At 55.3% G+C, this 17,274-nt stretch overlaps 1 protein-coding gene across 1 annotated transcript in view; it reads right to left on the bottom strand.

Moving 5' to 3' along the window:
- TGFBI (transforming growth factor beta induced) overlaps nucleotides 1–10,037 on the bottom strand; it is a 33,581-nt gene extending 23,544 nt beyond the window's left edge. The window contains 2 exon segments of the mRNA XM_021084784.1: nucleotides 5,221–5,319; nucleotides 9,834–10,037. Coding sequence (XP_020940443.1) covers nucleotides 5,221–5,319; nucleotides 9,834–9,967 — 233 coding nt within the window. The 5' untranslated portion in view covers nucleotides 9,968–10,037.

The raw sequence follows: 17,274 nt of genomic DNA, 5'->3' as shown, positions 1-17,274 counted from the left end.
CTGGAAATGGGCTGAGGATCACACTGACCCAAAAGGGTGACTGTGAGACGGAAGCAAGCTAACCCAGGAAAAGCTAACCCAGGAAAAGCTGTTTATTCTACTCCCGGTTGCGGAGCTTCTTCTTAAAAAACTCCAGGTCTGGGCTTGAAAAGCGAAGCGAGGTGAATAACCCCACTGAAAGCAACACCCTGCCTGAGACGCCTGATCGCACCACACGGTGAGACGGAAAACCCCCACCACACAGCTCCAGAACCTGCTAGATGGGGCCACTGTGGCTGGAGCAAATGACGGCTAACTTGGTGACTTAAAAATCACACAAATTAACTTCCTTACAACTCTGGATGTTGGAGGTACACGGTGGCCTTCCAAGGCTCAGGTCAAAGGCAGCGCTCCTTCCAGAGGCTCCAGGGGAGAAGCTGTTCCTTGTCTCCTCCTGCTCAAGAGGCCACCCGCATTTCTTGGCTCGTGGGCACACTACTCCCACTCCAAGGTGCCACTGTCCTATCTCCTTCTCTGACTCTGACCCTCCTGCCTGTCTCCTATAAGGATGCTTATGACTGAGATGGACGCATCTGATAATTCAGGACAGAGCCCCCCCCACCACCAACAACTCCCCAAGATCCTTCACGTAATTATACCTGCAAAATCCCTTTTCCCCTTAAGGTAAGATATTCACAGGCTGGAGTGAGGATGTGAACATCTCTAGGGGTCTTATTCTCCCTCCCAGAGGGCCCGGCCACCAAGGGTATATGGATTCACGAAAATACTCAACCAACAAGATTCCCTGTCAGCTAAGCTGCCTCCCAGCACTTTACAGAATGGGACAGAACCTGCAGGAAGCCCTGCACAAGAGAGGTGTTTGGTGTATGTGACATCTGTTATTTCAGAGCAGGTTATCCATGGGGTCCCAGGGGGCTGCACAGGGACTATGAAACAGGGAAGGAGGGGTGGCGTGGGTCTGGGGACACCTTGGCATCGCCAGATGGCTTCTTGCCATCTTCTTCTCTTTCCTCTTGTAAACAAGATTGTGGGATACAGGAAAGGCAGGCTCTCGGGGTCTCTGCAGGTGCCCCTGGGTGCCTGGGCTGAATAAGATCTACCGGAAATATGGAGTTCTCTCATGGCTCAGAGGTTAATGAACCTGTCTAGCATCCATGAGAATGCGGGTTTGATTCCTGGCCTCACTCAGGGGGTTAAGGATCCAGTGTAGCCATGAGCTGTGGCGTACATCACAGACACAGCTCAGATCCAGCATTGCTGTGGCTGTGGCGTAGGCCACTGGCTACAGCTCCAATTGGACCCGTAGCCTAGGAACCTCCACATACTGTAGGTGCAGCCCTAAAAAGACAATAACGACAAAAGAGCTATTAGAAATTGCTTTGCCAGCTGATGGAAAGCTGGACCATATACCAGCTGGCTTGGGCAGACGTGAAAGGTCTAAGCGTGAACACAGTGCTGAAGCATTAATACTCCAGCCTTCAGGCAAAGCGATGCCTGGGGCTCAAGAAAGGGGCGTGGCCTGCCAGCTCATCTGGGCTCCAGCGAAAGGCTACTGCGCTTGGGAAGGTGCTGCTTCTGATGTCGCTGTCTGGAACCATCAGCTGCCACTCTACCTGCCAGCTCCTGCGGGGCCCTCCCTGTGCCACGTTTAGGATGCCCAAACGCCTGTGTGATTATTACACCCCGTGATGTCAGCTCCGACCTGGCTGTTCCACAGGCCTCCCCCTCTTGCCAGGGCTCATACAAAGGAGGCTTGTCAGAGGCCGCAGGCTTGCCGACTGCAGTCCTTGCACCCCTGCTTCCGAGGCTGGGAGTGAAAAACCTTACGGTTCAGAGCAGACGGATGCCCCAAATCCCCAAGCGGTCTCCCCACAGCCCTCTTTGGTGATGAGCTGCTCTATCACTGGGGTTCGCTTTAGCATCTGAAATAGAAGCTCACGCAAATTTCCAAGTAATAACAGTCATTAAAGTTGCTGCCACAAAATCTACGTATAACACCAAGACCCCATGAACACGCAGAAAAGCTATTGTCTGAAGAGATGGATGCAGTGGCCTGACAGGAGTGCTGGGTGCCCAGAGTGGCCTGTCCCCTCCCTCCATCGATGGGGGTGGAGTCAGGAACTCCCAGCAGCAGACATCGGCTCCAGGCTCCCGGGTCTCCCTGTGACCTGAGGCAGCCAAGTCCTGATCTCTTGGCCCCATACTTAGTGCTACTTATCTGCTTTGGAGTTCAAACTGTCCTGCAGGTCTTGGGCCCTTGGTGACCCATGCCACCTCTTTCCCTGCGACACTGTGCTCCCTTTCATCCCAGCACACATCTCTTGCTCCAGCCTCTTCCCTGGGGCCGGGCGGAGGCAGTTCCCACTGCCCAGGCTGACCCCTGACCCCATCCCAAGACGGCTCTCTTCGGTCCAAGCACCCCCACGCTCCGCTTCCCAGGAAGGTCTCCCCCAAGTCCATGCACCAGGGGAGACCTGAACTCCAGCCAGCTCAGCCTCTCCGCTCCCCTTCTGACCAGCCAGGGCACTGATCTCCTGGGGCTCAGAGGGCAGCTCCTTCCTGGAACTCAGTCCCCGGCACAAGCGAACGGCGGGGCTGCTGGGTCTCAGCTCTGCGGCTGAGAGACGGAGATGAGTCCTGTCACTTCCCCTTCTGCTCCCTCAGTTCCCTGGGCTGCTTCCAAGTCAGCTTCACCTTCCTGACGCTGCACGTGATGTGCCAGGAAGGGACCTTCCTATCCCGGATCACAAAGTTTTAAACCAACTCATGATTTCCTATCCCTATTTCCTCTTTTTGAAGCTGCCCCAAAGCAAGTGCATGCAGAAGAGCCAGAGGGGCAGATCAGGCCCTTCTGGCTTTGTAAGTCCAGCTCAGTGGCTGAGGTTGGGCCCTGGGCGCTGCTTGGCTCCGCTTCACACCTTGGTTCCCTCGCCCATGCCAGTCCGCCCATTCCTCTGCCCGGTGTCTGGGCTCCCATGTGCTCACTGGTGCTGCAGCACCGCGTCTTGAGGACCCATCATCAAGAACATCTGGCCAACATACAGCTGTTCCCAACCTGGCCCACCAGCGGAGAAAGGCATGGGTACCAAGAGCCCACAAGCCAAGGCGACACATGACCCACAGCAGGGTCAGCCTGGGAACTGCTGGGGAACATCCCTAAGCTGCTATTAACCAGCCAGGCAAAGGCTTCAACACAGGGCCACCCCAAAATACCACTGACATCCAATGTGGGTCCCATTTTTAGGGAAACCAGAACTAACAAAAAAAATGGCCTCTTGAAACCCAGGGCTCTGAGATATGAAAGAGCAGATGCTTGGGGAAAGGGCTTTGGTCACCTTCCAAGAAGAAGAAATTATATGGGGCCTGGCTTTGTGTTAAATTAAGTAATTAACTGTTTATTTTAGTAGACAACATACATACATGGGAAAAGTCAAAGAGTATCAGAGGAATCCTTTTCTTTTCTTTTTTTTCCAGCTTGGACACCAAAGAAGGACATGTGGCATAGAATTTGCATAATCTTTTGGTCCACAGCAGCAGGAATTCTGGCTGAGTGTCTGTTCCCTGAACCTGGGAGGTGGGTCCTCCCAGACCCCTCACCTCTTGGCTTTGAGTCTGGACTCAGTCAAGTGGGAAGGAACCAGCTGTCCTGGCCCTGCCCTCAACAGGCTCCCAGGGAGCTGCAGGTCTCGTCCCACCTCTGCTCTGACCCACAATTTCCTGATGGAGAACTGCTAGGACACAGTCCAGGTCACAAGCTGGGCTATTTACGTCCACGTACATTTTAAGGAAAGCGGGTTTCCCCTTCCTTCATTTAGAGGAGACATCTGCTGAAAAGCAAATCAGAAGCAATGCATTTAAAAATCCCTAACATGGGAAGGGTTCAAGATAGCGGCTTCGCATCCCTTAACCCTCTTTTCATGCAGATAAGAGGACGCTCAGGCCTTCACACGTGGCTCAGGGAATTCTGCAGAGCACATCTTCCCATCTGGAAGGGAGAACCAGCTTTGAGATCTTTGGATGGCTGGTGCCAAACCAGATTAGGTTTCCCTGGGAAGTCTGTCAGAACAAGCAGGCAGCAGGGCAGCTGGGGTGAATGCCTCCTTGCTCCATGCCGATAAAGGCATCAACAGGCCCTGCTGTAACCACCCTGGTCCACACCCCCTGGCACTCTCCCTTCTGTCTGTGTGCCTGCCATCTGCAATTAACAGCAGGTAGCATTTACTGAGCACCTACTATGTGCCAGACCTTGTATTTAGGCCCTTCTGCGCATTATTTCATTCAATCTTCACAGCAAGTCCATAAAGTAGTCCTACTGTTGTTTGCATTTATAGATGAGGCCATTGACAGTTCCAAAGTTGCCCAGGTGAGAGGCAGAGCCCAGCCACTCACTACGTGCCCAGGTGAGTGGCAGAGCCAGCCTTTGAATCAGGGCGTCTGACCCTATGTTCTTTCACATGCTACACTGTCCCGTTGTTACTGCATATTTCCATGTACTCTAGGTCTTTGGGGATGTTTACTTTGTTTTTTTGTTTGTTTATTTTGTCTTTTTGCCATTTCTTGGGCTGCTCCCGCGGCATATGGAGGTTGCCAGGCTAGAGGTCCAATCGGAGCTGTAGCCGCCGGCCTATACCAAAGCCACAGAAATGTGGGATCCGAGCCGTGTCTGCGACCTACACCACAGCTCATGGCAACGCTGGATCCTTAACCCACCGAGCAAGGGCAGGGATCAAACCCGCAACCTCATGGTTCCTAGTAGGATTCCTTAACCACTGAGCCGTGACGGGAACTCCCAGGGATGTTGACTTTGGATTGCAAACCGTGTATAATAAGTTCACCAATGGGCTTTCTTTCCCTGAGTCAGAAGCTGCTGGCTTCTCCACTGACTATTTGTATCATTTAGTGGGGATTAAGAAGCATGAACGCACTCGCGTGGGCGCGCATACATGATGTTTCATGCTTCCTGTGATCCCAAATCAGCCCTGAAAAATGTATCCAAGACTTGTCGGGGGCCTTAAAAAGCCAAAACAAAATTGGCCAGCTTACTAAACATGCCACTCCCAAGCACACAGTTCCCTGACATGCTTGTACACGCAGCTGCATGGCTCCTTGGGCAGTCCAACCTTCCAGCAGGCTGGCCCATGTCCGCGGCACCTGTAGCCCAAGCACACCCAGCGTGACCCCCTCGGTGGCTGGTGGTCTTGGGTGGTTACAGGTACTCACGTTGATTTGCCGCAGATCTTCCGCTGGTACCACTGCTTGCAGTTGGTGAAGTACTTCTTGTTGGTGCCAATAAGCTTCTGCACGGCGCACACATTGGGGCTTAAAAAAAAAAAGGTGCCATGTTAGCAGGATGGGCACCAGGTCGGCCCACGACCATGTCCTTCCCACCATGTGGGCCCCCCAGCATCACCAGAATGTTCCAGGTAGGGAGAAAATACAGTCATTTCAGTCCTGGTACCCGGGGCTGGCTTGGGGGTACCCTTTGGCCCTTGGGACCTAGATTTCCATCAGCCGCCCGAAAACACTCCCCCAAATTTCACAACCATCAAAGACCATCTCAGACAGTGATGTGACTGCATTTAGCCATTCTTCCTTGACACAGACACTTGGTCGGTGTAAATAAAAACATCTTAAAATGTTTAGGCTGATGCTATTGATTGAGCAGAGCAGCCAGATAAAAGTGGCGTGCTTGCTAAGAACAGCAGCTCTAAGAGAAGCCCCCAGCCTTGCTCGGCACCCCCACTCCACACGGAGCCCAAATGTCCACAGGCTTGAACTTGGCCTCCCAGGGGGCACCGCCAGTCCTATGGTCATGAGGTCCAGGCCCAGCACCTGCCAGGCGCCTCTGGCTCCCAACGTGGCCTGCGGGGAGCGCCCACCCTGGAAACCAGGGAGTCCAGCTGGTGCTGTCAGGAGACCTCACTCACCGGACCCCAGTTGTTACTACTTAGGTCCTGGCTTGAGTCCCCCACACCCGCCCCCAGGAAGGCCCTCCTCCAAGGCTCCAGGGGACACTCTTCTGTCCACCTCTGACCAGAGAAACAGCGCTTGTCTGACGCTGGGCACGAAACTGAACCCCAAACTGATCAAGGCATGCGTGTCTTCTCTTCGGTGACCTTCCCATGAATCCCGAGGGCAGGTGTTCTGCCTTGTTCTCCTCTTTAAGCTCTAGATGGGGCCGAGCACCTGGCTGGGTGCAGATGAACTTGGAATGACCTTGTTGAAAATACGGCTTCCACAACCATCCAGCTCAAAAGCATCCGCAGGACATCCGTGCCAACGCCCAGGGTTCTGCTGAGGAGGCTGCTTCCCCACTGCTGTGGGCTTTAGTTTTTGTACATTTTACCTGGTGTCCCGGGTTCTGGCCCAAACCTTGCTCAGGCCATCTGGTGGCAGGACCTTCGTGGGAACCCCGGGGAAGACGGCAGCTGTGATTATCTGGTGACAAGTGGGAGGGGGTCTTCCTGAGCCAGAGGCAGGCAAGCAAAGCGAAAAGACTAAGAGTTTTCACAAAACCTCTCTGCCCTGAGAGCGCCAGGTAGCCGTTCTAAACATCACTTCCTCTGATACCGCACAAACATGCCCAATCGCCATCATTTGAGACGCACGGTATTTTTCAGGAAGACACGGATACTGTACTGAGCGCAGCACCTGCCATCCTGTCCTATCGGCTACAGGAACCTGGTCGATTCTCAAACCTCAGTCACATACAGCCTCGGGGGGGAGCACACAGACCCTTCATTTCTCTGCCCTGTCTCTTCTGCCATGTGGATATCACCTTTTGGCCTACGTTTGGGTATCAGCAGGCAGAAGTGAGTGGGCCAAGGAGGCCCAGCACATAGGAGGGAGCAGCTGAGGCTGGAGAGGAAGCCACCAGCTGGCAGGGAGAAGGGCCCCCGCCCCTCACTCCTGGCTGGGTCTGACCAAATGCCTGCAGCCTCCAGAGGGTTTTTACAGAAGCCACCTTGCTTCTCTGTTTGCTGTCTGGAATTCATAAATTACAGCGGTCCCCAAATAACCCTAGAGAGGCCGTGCTGGCCACACTCCAGGCCGTAGGTGCTGTTTATTGCTGTACAATTCCAGAACTTCTTCTATCTGACCAAGCAGGAAACCATTACTGTCGATGAATGGCCTGCAACGTCCCGTAGGCGTTTGGCGAATCCTCAGGGTCTCTTGCAGATGTGGCTCCAACATTCCTCTGCGGAGTGAGTTTCCACTGCCGCTGCCCTTTGAGGCAGGAGCAGGGGCCGGGGGGGGTGGTCCCCTGTGACCCCCACACTCTCACATCAGGGTAGGGGGGGTAGGCATAGGAAATGCATGCTGAAGTTTAATGGAAATGAGATGCCATTTCTGGGCCTCCTGCCTCAAGAACAACAGCTCCGCTGTTCAACTTGGACGTGAAAAGCAACTGCTTCAGAAAATTCAGTCCAGTTTTGGTTGTTGATATTTGGACGTGTAACTGCATTTTTACTTCTCGTTCCGCATTGTTTTTTTTCCCTTCCCTATAGCAACACAGACACAGCCGGGAGTCAAGAGACCACATCAGATCGCTGCTTCCCCAACAGCTTTCTGTGTTTGGCCCGAGTCCCTCCACCTCACCAAGCTGCAGTGGCTGCAACTGAAACACGGGAAGACACACAACACAGCTCACTGGGCTGTGATGAAGATGACAGCAAAGACGGTGACGGCAGTAAAGGGCGAGCAGGGCCACTGGTTATGTTTCTCGTCACTTCGTGGAGCACACAGGCTGCGCTTCCCCAAAACGGCAGAGCGCTCTCACTTCCCTTCCCACCAGCTCTGAAGGACGGGCTGGAGTCTGCACGACCACGTTACCCATTTTGCACAGGGTGCCCCCCCACCACCACCATAGGCAAAGCCAGGCAGCCCTGCAAGGGTTCCGGGGACAGATGGATGGGAATCAACATAACTGCATCTGCAAGGGTTGGTCACAGGTCACCTGCCTATGCCCAGCCTTTTCTGGGGGAGGGTGCACACCTGGGACGGCTGGGGCCATCCCCCACTCCAAGAGCACTGCAGGCCTTTCCAGCTGCACTGCAAGCAGCTAATCGAGCGGGGAGGGAGAAAGGAAGGTGTCTAACACCCGAAGTTTATAATAAGGAGTTTTGCATTTTTTTGTTTTGGTTTTTGTTTTTTAAAAACCCTATTTTCAGCTGGTCTGTGACTCTTCTGGGCTCAAAGGGATGGAGGTTTGCCATAGAGATGGTTCCTCCTGGAACCCCGTCACACCTTTGGGGGAGCCTCACTGCGAGTGCACAGAGCCATGCACGGGTGACAGTGCTGCAGGGCATGGTTTGAAGGCCTTCTCCTGCCTTAGCGGCCAAGAGACAGAGGGAACAGAAACATCCCAGGTGCATGGCAGCAGCCAAATATGCCATGCTTCCTTGGTACGAAAGGCGGAGGGACAAGGGTGAGCTGGGCAGACGATGGAAATGCCAGTTGCTCGCATTTTGACTTGAGGCCTCATCTTTCCGCCTGGCCCCCTCACCCTCTGTGCACAGCCTAAGTCAAAGGCGAGTCTTCACTTCTCTAAATTCCCAGGGACGTGCCCCACACTCTCTCTCTCCTGCAAGGGGCTGCGACAGCAGCGTGACCTGGATGGCTTTCACTCTGCAGAGGAGCCAGCCTCGTGCCCATCAGACCTCTCCTCCCCCACAGCCCTGGGCTCCCAAAAGGCCAAGTAAGACCATCAAGCCACACACAGGCAGAGGGGAGAAAAATGACTCCTCCCAACAAGGAGTGGGGAATCGAGGCTTTGCAAAGCCCTAGTCAATCAGAGGTGACTTCTGATCACTTCCAATGGTGAGTTTGGATCTGAGTACCCATCTGCTCAGTTACATACATGGTGACCTGCGCACCGCGTGGGTGCAAATGCCAGACCCCGGGGCATCTGGGCTGCTCCATGACTATCTACACATAGTTTTACCTGGTTGTAAAAAAGGAGTTGGTGCACCATACAGGTTGGGTGCCCAGGCAAAGCCTGGCTGTGTGTGAAGCAGGATGGCCTAGTTTTTGATGTAGTGACAGAGTCCACCTCTGTCTGCCTGGTCTGGACCAAGGCCTTTACTGGTCAGACCTTCTACCTGGGTTTGCCCCCTAAAACCAACACACCTTCAGTGTCTCAAAGGATTATCTGCAATGATAATGTCCCAAATTTACAAACCCGCTGGTGTTTTAAGAGAAGTTCCGATCCAGCTCCAGTACACTCTGCAGGAGTGCAGGGACTCAGTTTCCCCACTTGCATAACATGCTTGAGGCCCAGCACCTCCTCCTGCTCTGGGGACAGGGGGATGACAGATGCAGCACTGCCCTGGCTGGGCTTGGAGAGCACTGTCTGGGCCCAGGTGGTGGGTGCAGGGCCCCGCCAAGTGGACAGCAGCCTGGGGGCCTTGGACGCTGCCTGCTTGTGCGGCCCCAGTGTCACATCCGCAGGCACTGGACAAGGACCTGGTTGGACTGGAATACGTGCCCTGCACCCTGGGTGGGCTCCCCCTCTGCCCTGGCCACCAACCCAGGGTGATTCTGAGCAGAGAGCTGCCCACTCCCATGTTCTGGGAGCGGCTGAAAGCCGGGGATCGCTCCCACGCTCTTGGCCTGAGTCGGGGTCGCGGGTCAGCTCTCCCAGGCGCTTCCTCTACACGGTGCTGGCTGCGGACTTGCCCTCCATCGCCCCCACCTCCCTCCCTCCACCTCCTGCAGGGCTGGTCCCTCCCGGGGCCCCACGCCGCCTGCTCTGGGTTGGGGCTTTGTCCCAGGCGCCGCCAGCCCGCCCGCCCCGACGGTCCCCTGGCCGCCCCGGCGGGTCGCCCGCTTACCCGTGCTGCCGACCCCGGAGGCGGCTGTGCTGCAGCACCAGCTGGTAGGGCGACTTGGCGGGGCCCGCGTGGGTGGCGGCGGGGCCCAGGGCCAGCGCCAAGGCGAGGGGCAGCAGCCGCCCGAGGAGCGCCATGGAGCGAGAAGCCGCGCGGACCGGACACGGCGGGCGAGCGAGCGGCGGGGGCAGTGCGAGCGCCGGCGTCGCGCGGCAGGTTAAGTACGCGGAGCGCAGGGAGCCGCCCGAGGGGCGGGACGGGGAAGCGGCCGAGGGCGGGCTGCCCGCGCCCCCGCCTCCCGGCCGCCCCTCCCGCTCCCCCCCCACCCCGTCCCCCGCCCCCGGCCGCCCGCTCTCCCGCCTCCCGCGGGATCCTTCACCGCCGGCCCTTCGCCCCTCCTTCCCGGCGTCCACCGTCGAGCTGGAGGTCTGCAGGGTCCTGAGCCTGAAGCTCTCTCCCCGGTCCTAGGCTGAGTCCCACAACACTCTCCCCAGCGCAGCACTGGCCGCGGCATTGCAGCGCGCCCTCTCCTCCCTCGGGCGTGCTAACATTTCCATAGATAAGGAGCACGTCTTCTGATGATCGACGCAAGCCCCAAACCAAACACATGTGGGGCAGGCTGTGTTAAGCTCCAAACGATTCTTGGAAACCAGGATGGGTCCCGTCATCATCTTGGTACACACTCACTGTTCCCTTCAGTAACCACCTGTGCAGCACTGCATGCCGGAGAGATGCTACCAAGAGGTAGAAAAGGCAAGATTCCTGCCCTGGAGGATCTCAGGGCAAGTAAACAAAGAGTCACCAGAGAGGGAGGGAGGTATCCACCAGAGCACCTATTAATCACCCACCAATTACCTGGCAATACTGGCCTGAGGAGACCCAGGTGGATGAATGAATGAGATCCAGGCTCTCTCTGAAAAAGTGCACCGTCAGAGACCTCCCTGTAAGCCAGTCACCGAAGTGCTATGGAGAGGGGCAGCTGGGGCCTTGGGAGCCTGCAGGAGGCACTGGGCCCGGACAGGTGACACCTGCTCTGGGCTGGAAGTGTGAGAAGGAGTTAGCCAGGCAAAATGGGGACCTTGTGGGATCTCAAGGTGTCCAGCTGGCCGAAGCCTGGGGAGGTAGACGACAGAGAAGGGAAGGCATGCCACGGGGCCCAGATCCAAGCTAAGAAGCCTGCAGGTGCTGGAGAAGCAGGTCAGTGTCAGCAGCAGGCTAGAAGAGGATAATGCAAAATAAGGCAAGACTGGAGGCAGGAAGGTCGGGGACCAGGAGGAGACCAGGTGAGAGCTTGCTCAATGGTAGCGGCGGTGGGCACAGAGAGAAGGGTGGCACACGGAGGGGTGTCTAGCAGGTAAGAGACGTCGCAGAACTTGGAGACGGCACCTAGGGAGCGTGGGACATCGGGATGACGGAGGTGCTAGTGGAGGGCATCCTGGTGGATGGTGGTTCCATTCTGAGAGTAAGGGATATGGAGGGAGGTACGGATTTGCCAGGACACACGAAGGGCTTTTGGACACCCTGAGGTTGAAGTGCTTGTGATTCATCCAGGTGTCTTGAGGGCCGTTGGACACAGAGTTCTGGGGCTCGAGCAAGGATCCTGGGGTGGAGACCCAGGCGTGGGAGTCATCCTGAGCTGTCGGCAGCTGAGGTCATGGGAGTGCATGGAATCTCTGGGTGGGCAGGTGGGGAGCAAGAGGTGGGTGCTGACGGGTGATGGAGAGGAGACGGGGTGGAAAGCAGCCAGCAGGGAGGTGAGGCAGTGCTGACAGCACAGGAGGACGCGGGGAGCCCCAGAAGGAGGGGCTGTGGGGAAAACAGAGGCACTGGGGACATGGCTGTGGCTGTGGCTGTGCCGAGCAGAGGGCAGGAGCCAGGTGACGGTGGGTAGATGGAGTGATGGGGCCGTGGGGAGTGTGGATGATTCTTCCAAGAGGATTGTCTGAGGAAGGAAGGGGAGAGTCAGGGTGGAAGCTGGGGGACACCGTCCACAGAGGCTTGGACACGCTGGGATGCTGATGGAAAGGAGGGCGGAAGGAGGCGGTCAAGGCCATGGGAGAAGGTGGATAATCGGAGGGAGGGCAAAGGAAGCAGGGAGAGGCGTGGGGCAGAGCCGTCTGGGGCAGGTGGTGGGGCAGAGCACCCAGGGAGGACGAGCTACGGACAGCCTGACTTCGGGAAGTGGCAGAGGGGAGGGAGAGGAGGGGACAGGGTTCAGGGAGATTGCAGTGGTAGCACTGACTAGACTGGGACACTCCGTGGTCATGGCGGGGGTGGCGGGGAGTCAGGGACAACTGCGAGGCCTCCAGGTGGGATGACGGGATGCGTGATGGGCACACTGGTGAAGGTGCACCTGACGCTGCCTGCGGGGAACAAGGAGCGACTCCAGGCATGTTCACATTGCAAGTGACAAGCCACCTGCATTTCCGGGAGGACACGTGCAGGAGGAAGCAGCCTTGGAAGGTCTGGCGCTCAGGGGAGATGTGTAGTGCAGTGTCAGCACGCTGGCAGGTGGTGGTCAAAGCCCTGGACTCGGGCAGGCTCCCTGTGCGCGTGTGTCTGAGCAGAGGAGGAGGAGGAGGTGGCAGGCCAGAGCCCCGGGAGCACTCCTCTGGGAGGCTGAGGGGAAACAGAGCAGCGACCCTGCAAGCAAAGAGGCCCCGGGAGATGCTGAGAGGCCACGGAAGAGGACGATTTCAGAGAGTCACCATCACTGCCAGGTGGGCAGAGAGTCCAAGCTGGACCCTCCCACTGAGTGGTCCCTGGACCATGGCTGGCGCTCAGGATACCAAAGACCACAAGACTATGGAATGTCTTCTGGAACATTCTAAGCCCAGCTAGCATCTTCCTCGTTGAGGCTAGGGGATGTTCCGGGGTGGTTTTGACCTTGGGGAGAGCTAGGTCCTTCCCTGTTGCCCTTCCTGCCTCCACCCCCCTCCCTCTCCCCAGGAGGGGGTGCTGGGACACTGCCTGCCCTGGCTACCCGTGGGGCCGATCCCAGGGCGGGCACTTCTGCCACTTTTGGGGAGATGTGTCCTTTGCCTGTCTCTGTTCAGATGGGGCTCATTCTGCTGCTTGGTGAGAACTGTTGAGCACATCCTTCAGTCTGGAACAAGTGGACTCTCCTGAAAACAACGGTCTGGGAGAGGAAGATGCCTCTCCTGCAGCTTAAGTTCTGCATCCAGGAGCCTGCAATTTAGCTCCTCTTTATCTGTAAGCCCTTTTCCTCGTTATGGTGTTTAATATCTTTTTTTTTTTTCCCCCTGGAGCCTCTGGAAGGAAATCCAGAGGATAGGAAGAACTCTTGAGATGGTTTCCTATTTTGAAAAAATCCTACCTGCTGACTCTGGGCTCAGACAGGGATCGTGCAGACAGAGGTGTCTCTGGCAATGACGGCTCAGTGAGTCAAGGTGGGACAGCTGCTAAAATATGAGCTGGGAAGCTGGGCTGAGGTCTGAGAACACAGCAGTCTCCATGGGCTGTCTAGTCAGAGTTGCTGTAAAAGAACCTTTTTATAAGATCGAGGTTGTCCTGACCAGAAGGGTAGGGTAAGGAATGAAAGGAAATTTCTGGGAAGGATACCCGCTGAGAGGGGAAGGAGGCAGCCTTGGACAATTTTGCTTGATGGCTTCAGGTTTAAAGCTTGGGGCCCCAAGCCAGGATCCATCAAGTAGGTTGCCAGCCCTGCCCGAGTGATGGCATTGGTAAAACAAAGCTGCTGAGTACCGCCTCTGGAGGCAGGGGACCTGGGTTCAAATCCCAGTCCTGCTACTGACAAGCTGTGTGGCCTTGGGCAAGTTGTTCAACCCCTCTGAGCCTCCACCGCTGCTTTTCTCCTAGTGTTAATAGCAAAACCTACCTCACTGGACTCCAGGGTAGATTGCAAGATAGAATTTAACAGATTCCAGTCACTTTCCCTCTTCCCCGGTAATTGCACCAGAGAATAGAGCTCACTGAACAGAGGGGATAGTTTAGCAACAATAGAACTCCTCACCTGAAAATAACCATTTAATTGATTGGAAGCAAAACATGACTCTGTCTGAACATGACTGCTTGGCATAGCCCACGGGGAAGTGCTCAGACTTTCAAGCTCAGGCTTGATGTCTGCCTGCGGCTGGAGCACCGGCTGCGTCCCAGTTTAGGGGAGATGCCCCTTGTGTGTAAGGGCTCTGGAGCTCTGCCTTCCCAGCCCAACTCTCCCTCTTGAAAGATTTACAGGCTTTGGGGCAAGTCAGGTAATCTCGCTGTAAGACTTCCCTCGTCTATAAAATGAACATTCGATGACTTGAGTTTTTCCATGAGCTCAGGAGCGCGATTACAGTAATACCTCACTGACTGCTGAGATGTTAAAAAAATTTCCACCTCCGTGGCCCACCGCTCACCCCCCTCCAAAGGCAGAAACTGCAGGACGCCGTGAATGTAAACACATTCCACCAGAGCCTGCTGCTTGGGGAGCGGGGGCGGGGGGTGTCCACAAGCAAAGATGCTGCCGGAGAAAGAACAGGGGGTCCTCCACCCGCAATGTCCTGCCGCCAAGCATCGCTCGCTTTCATTTGGAAACATTTCCTTTTCCTTTCCATGTCAGACCCGCTAAAGAGAAAGACAGCCTTGTTTGGAACAGCAATTACGAGGCTTTTTCAGACACGGCATAAAAATGACTACTTTCCCGTTTCGTGGCTCAGGCGAGATCACCAAAAATAATGTCGTGTTGGCAAAGAACTCTGTTGTGCTTGACAACAGGGCTTAAACAGCACGATGAGTGAGCAGTCCCAACAAGTTCTCTGCAAAGGAAACCACGGGAGAAGCTGGTTCTGGGTCTGTCGACGGGAGAGCTGGCATGTGCAGCCTGACCGACGTCGGGCCTCCCTTTTGCTGCCCTCCCCAAACCTCCGGGTGCTGCCGGGCTTCAGCGGAGGAAGAGGACACGGTCAAAATAATTTCCAGAGGGCACTCAGCCTTTCTCACCTTCCCCCCATTGCAGCAAATCCGAGAGCTCTTACAGACCAGGTCCCTCTCACCTGCCAGGGAGAAAGAAGGGTGGGTTTGGCCACAAGATACCCAATTTTTAAGAGTAAATGAATCAAATGTTGGGGAAATTTTCCATTCCTCCTACCACACACAGCCCTTAGAATAGAATGGTACCTTACACACTGCAATTGATTCCATCCACAAATGCAAGAAGCATCCCCATTTACTAAAACTACGGGGTGATTAGAGTGCCATTTAAAGGGTAGAGATTTGGTTTTTCAAGGATTTTCCTCAACCTTGCCCCCCACAATGGGATCTGCAAACAGCAACAGCGGCAGCAGTAACCTGGAGCCTGGAGGCTGCCCGATCACTTGTGTACACCTCGAAATTTGAGAAGCGCAGGCCTTTAGGTTGCTGTTAAATAGCTGAAGCTCAGATGGCTTTGAAATAGGATTCAATTTATGTACCACTTTTCAAGAAATATAGCCATTGAGGAAAAAGAAAAAAAAAAGAAAGTCCACCTCAAAATTTACACCAACGAAATGCCCACAGGGGAAACCTTTGCTCTCAGGAAAGCCCAGCGCACCTGTGAGTGACAGTCAAGCTGCCTGGCTGACTCACAAGCGGCTTTTTGTCAAGGCCTCGCTGTCGGGTATTCAGTGGCTTCCACACACTGCAGAGGGAAAGGGAAAGGCAGCTGTGCTCAGCCTGGGTCACCTTCAAGTCTGCTCACCTTTCAAGGCCTGCAAAGGGGGCGTGGGTGGCCTACGGGTTTGTACCAGCAGGACCGTATGATAAACCTGCAGTTTCAGGCTCTACCACTGATGGAGACAGAACAGCTGTCACAGCCCTAAAATGGCATTAGGTCCCCGGTGTTTGCTTTCCTCAATGACTTGCTATTTTCACAACTTCTCTAAACGCTGGCTTTCTTCATCAGGGCTTGCCAAATGCTACCTGTTGGCTAGAACCCAGCTTTATTTTCCAGAGAAACTGATTTCTCACAAGAGAGCTGCACTGATTTGGCTCAGATAAAATAGCTTACAAGAGAAGCATCCAGAGACGCTTTTGAGGTTGCTGCCATTGCCTGACCTCAAATACTTTCGTGGTGTGATGCCCACAGTAGGGCACTGGCCAGACGGTTGTTGGCCTGAGAAGCAAAGCTTACCCGTGTTTCTCCTCTGCTCCCCTCAAGTTTTCTTTCAGGGAAGGCAAAGGCCTTGGAAACCAGGCCTCTCCCAGTCCAGTAATGCCCAAGCTCCTTCATCCATCTTCTCTTCATTTCTTAATCCCTGCCAGTGGCACCACCCAAGGCTGGGAAGCTTGCCTCCAGCTCTCTTCTCCCCACGCCCCTTAGCCTGCCGCATGCATTCGGTCACCAAGACCCTACAAGCGTTCCTTCCAAATGGCTCCTGCGTGTTCCGTCCCCCCCGTTGCCCATTCAGATGCTCCAGAGCCCCACAGCCTCCTCTCTGACCCCCAGCAGCCCCCAGCCCGTCTCCTTGGCGTCAGCTCCCACCCCAGCTCTCGCCCCCAGCCTTGCATCTCTCCCAACACTGCCTGTTTATCTTCCCCAAATACCACTTGTACCCAAACACTGCTTTCCTAGGATGCTCCCAACGACTTCTCTTGTTTAGGCAAGACAATCCAGACTTCGCTGCCTATTTTGTTCTTTTTCTTGTTTTTATATGCACATCTCCTCCTCCCTTGAATTTAGAAAGAAATACACACCCATTATAGAAGGTTGGGACACCCTGAAAAGACTACATTAGAGCATACAAATGATCCACTACGAGCCCTACAGCAAAACACTTCTGATGTGTGGGGCCTCGAAGTCCTCCTTAGCACTCCTCTTTGTCGCCACCCAGCCTGCTCTCCCACGTGTCCCGGGGCAGCTGTGGCTCCTGCAGGGGATGTGCTTCTGCCCCCCTCCCAGCCCTGGCCCCCCCAGCCCTGCTTTTGCCTCCTCTATGCAGAGCACTGCGCTCCTCTCTGCCTCCACGTACCCCTGCAATACTCTCAAGGCCGGCTTTGTTACCGAGAAGCTGTGTGTCCTCAGGCAAATTCCCTAACCTTTCTGGGCGCCTGTTCTTTCAGCTGGTCTCCCTTCCACGGAGACTCCCCCTTCACGGAGACTCTCCTTTGCCATGTCCACCAGCTCTAGCCTTTAGCCCCTGGGTCTGGCATCACAGCTGGCTCACATATTACACCTGTGCTTCTTGTATATTCTCCTAATAACTCAGCAGGGGCCCAGTTAACATTTACAGATTCATTAATTGACTGGCTGGCTGTGTTTGGAAAGGTCTAGCCTAGACCCCTGCTGGTACGATTCACACCTCTTCCTGTGGCTTCTGGACAGAGACTGGCACTGCTTAGGGTGGCTGCTCCACCCCACGCCCTGGGCTAGACGGACGTGTGTGGCCCTCTGGGTCAGGCAGATCCCTCCCCACCTTCCCCAGCCAGGTGTTCAGGGCCAGCA

This window comes from Sus scrofa, chromosome 2 (assembly GCF_000003025.6).
Source record: "Sus scrofa isolate TJ Tabasco breed Duroc chromosome 2, Sscrofa11.1, whole genome shotgun sequence".
In the NCBI taxonomy this organism is placed as follows: Eukaryota; Metazoa; Chordata; class Mammalia; order Artiodactyla; family Suidae; genus Sus; species Sus scrofa.
Note: the sequence above shows the minus strand (reverse complement) of the source record. Positions and strands in the feature narration are given on the sequence as shown.